Below are 2453 nucleotides of genomic sequence, written 5' to 3' on the forward strand. Positions count from 1 at the left end.
CAATTCTGGACATTTTAATTGAATAAATATGTTTATCTACCACACCAGCTGAAATTATCACCCTCTACTGAAGTCTTTTAGCTTATTAATAACGTAAATTTGCTCAAGAAATTAATTTCTCATGCCTGCAAAAGTACTATTTATTACTCAGAAGAAAGAAACATGTTTTTAGCTTTGCAGGTTTGTCACAGTACTGCACATTTAACATATTTATATTCTTTTCAATCACTGCAATGGACCAAAGCCTGCATTTTACCTTTGAAAATGTTTATTTACCTCACACCTCCTTTCAGTGATATTCTGAAATTCAAATATTTCTTTTAAATAGACATGTACTAACCTAGAGTACATTCCTGAACTAGCAAAAAAGGAATGAACAAATTTAACAGGAGGTTTATGATTGTAAACTGGAACACCTTCCCAGTTATACCCACAATCTCAGCTTCTAATTATTACTATTATTATTATTATTATTATCATTATCATTAACATCATTATTATCATTAATATCATTATCATTATCATTTATAATAATATATAATAATATATATTATGATATGTATTATATTTATTGTTATATGCTACTATATAATAATATAATATATAATAATAATATATAATAGCAATTGTAATTGTAATATTAATTTTAATTGTAATATTAATTGTAATATTAATATATCTTTATTCTGAGAATAACCAGAAAAGCCATCCTGGAACATAAAAAAATATTTACTGTGTAACTTCATTACTGCAGGTCAACAAGGCCATGGGCACCCACAGATTTACCAATTTTGGTAAAGGAAAGCTAAATTAGGGTAAAAACTTCAGAGCAGTTCTCTCATGCTCTTGGAAAAAGGAACTTTGTGTCAGCCACAAGTTTTTCCTGCACCCTTTTCACAGCTCCTTCAGCTGCAACAACACAAAGTTCCTGATGCATCACTGCCATCTTTTGGATTTCCACTAACACTACAATTTTCCTGCTTGCTCTTCAAGAACCTCCAGAAGCAACACATTTCTGCTACATTTATTATCTCTTTGATATATTGATATATATATATATTGATTTGTTCAGGTATACACCTGGGTACACATAATAATACCCATATTATTATGGGTAATAAACATTAAACATGATGTTTATTAATTAATAAATTTTTAATTGATTATAAGTAGTTCATAATAACCTAATATAATCTATAATAATATCTATACTTATAGGATTGTAAGTAATTTAATATTTATTATTAATATATTATATTAATGTGATTTAATATATAGTATTAAATAAATATGGTATATATGTGATGTGATATGTGATACAGTATATATATGATATATATAATATGATATATATAATATGATATATAATATATGATATATGATATATAATATATAATGTGTAATATGTAATATATAATATATAATTTATAATATATAATATACAATATATAATATATAATATATAATAGAATATAGAATATAGAATAATATATATGCTATGATATATATAATATATATGATATATATAATATCATGTAATACAGAATAGTATTTATATTGCATATATATATAAATGAGAAATCTTTAAAATCTTATAAAATATTATAATATATTAAGCATTTGTCATCAAAATAGCTTCAAAAATATTCTTCCTTTACCTTGGAATATATAATAATATAACATATAATGTATATAAGAATATATATTGTATATATCATAAATAATATATATATATAAAATAAATGATATATAACATAAATATCATTTTTATATATTTATATATATACACATATATATGTGTGTATGTATGTATATATATATATGTATGTATATATATATATATATATGTACAGAATAAACCTCCAAAGTCCATATTTTAGGTGTAAGCACAGGCCCACAAGAAGATTATCTTCCTTTTTCTCTCCTCTAGCTACAGGGTGACTGCAAATCACTGCCCCAGCTCAGCCCCTGCAGCTCCTAATCCAGCCAGGCACTTCTGCACATTCTCAAATATTCCCAATGGTTATTTAGCAATATTACTAATTAGAGAGTGGGATAATTTTCTGTATTCAAGTATTTTGGCCTTTATATAAAATAAAATCAAGGTGTTCTGAATAAGTGTTGAGAGTATCTATCAGTGGTGTTTAACCATGTGTTCTTGGTTTGGAATTCTCTGTTCAATGCTCACAGGAGCAACCAAGCTCCCAAATGCTCTGAAGGGAACTGCACATCCTCAGAGCAGGAGAAATAATGGGATTTGTCTCCCAGCAGGTGCAGAATGCCCACATCACCTCTGTCTGCAGGATGGCAGCTCTCTGCTCCTTGGCTGTCAGGGACTCCTTGAGCACCTCGATGTGCTGCTTGCTGTCAGAGAATTGGTTGGTCAGGGTCTCCAGCTTGGTCTGCAGGGCCAGCAGCTCCGTGTCCTTGCGGGACAGCTCCTGCTTCACCTG

At 28.5% G+C, this 2453-nt stretch overlaps 1 protein-coding gene across 5 annotated transcripts in view; it reads right to left on the reverse strand.

The window, feature by feature from the left end:
* ERC1 (ELKS/RAB6-interacting/CAST family member 1) overlaps positions 1–2453 on the reverse strand; it is a 284117-nt gene that overhangs the window by 202444 nt on the left and 79220 nt on the right. For all 5 annotated transcript variants that reach the window (XM_015627633.3, XM_015627634.2, XM_015627636.3 and 2 more), the window contains one exon: positions 2292–2450. In XM_015627633.3, the coding sequence (XP_015483119.1) occupies positions 2292–2450 (159 nt within the window). The remainder of the gene's footprint in view (positions 1–2291; positions 2451–2453) is intronic.

The sequence above is a fragment of the Parus major genome, chromosome 1A (assembly GCF_001522545.3).
Source record: "Parus major isolate Abel chromosome 1A, Parus_major1.1, whole genome shotgun sequence".
Classification (NCBI taxonomy): Eukaryota; Metazoa; Chordata; class Aves; order Passeriformes; family Paridae; genus Parus; species Parus major.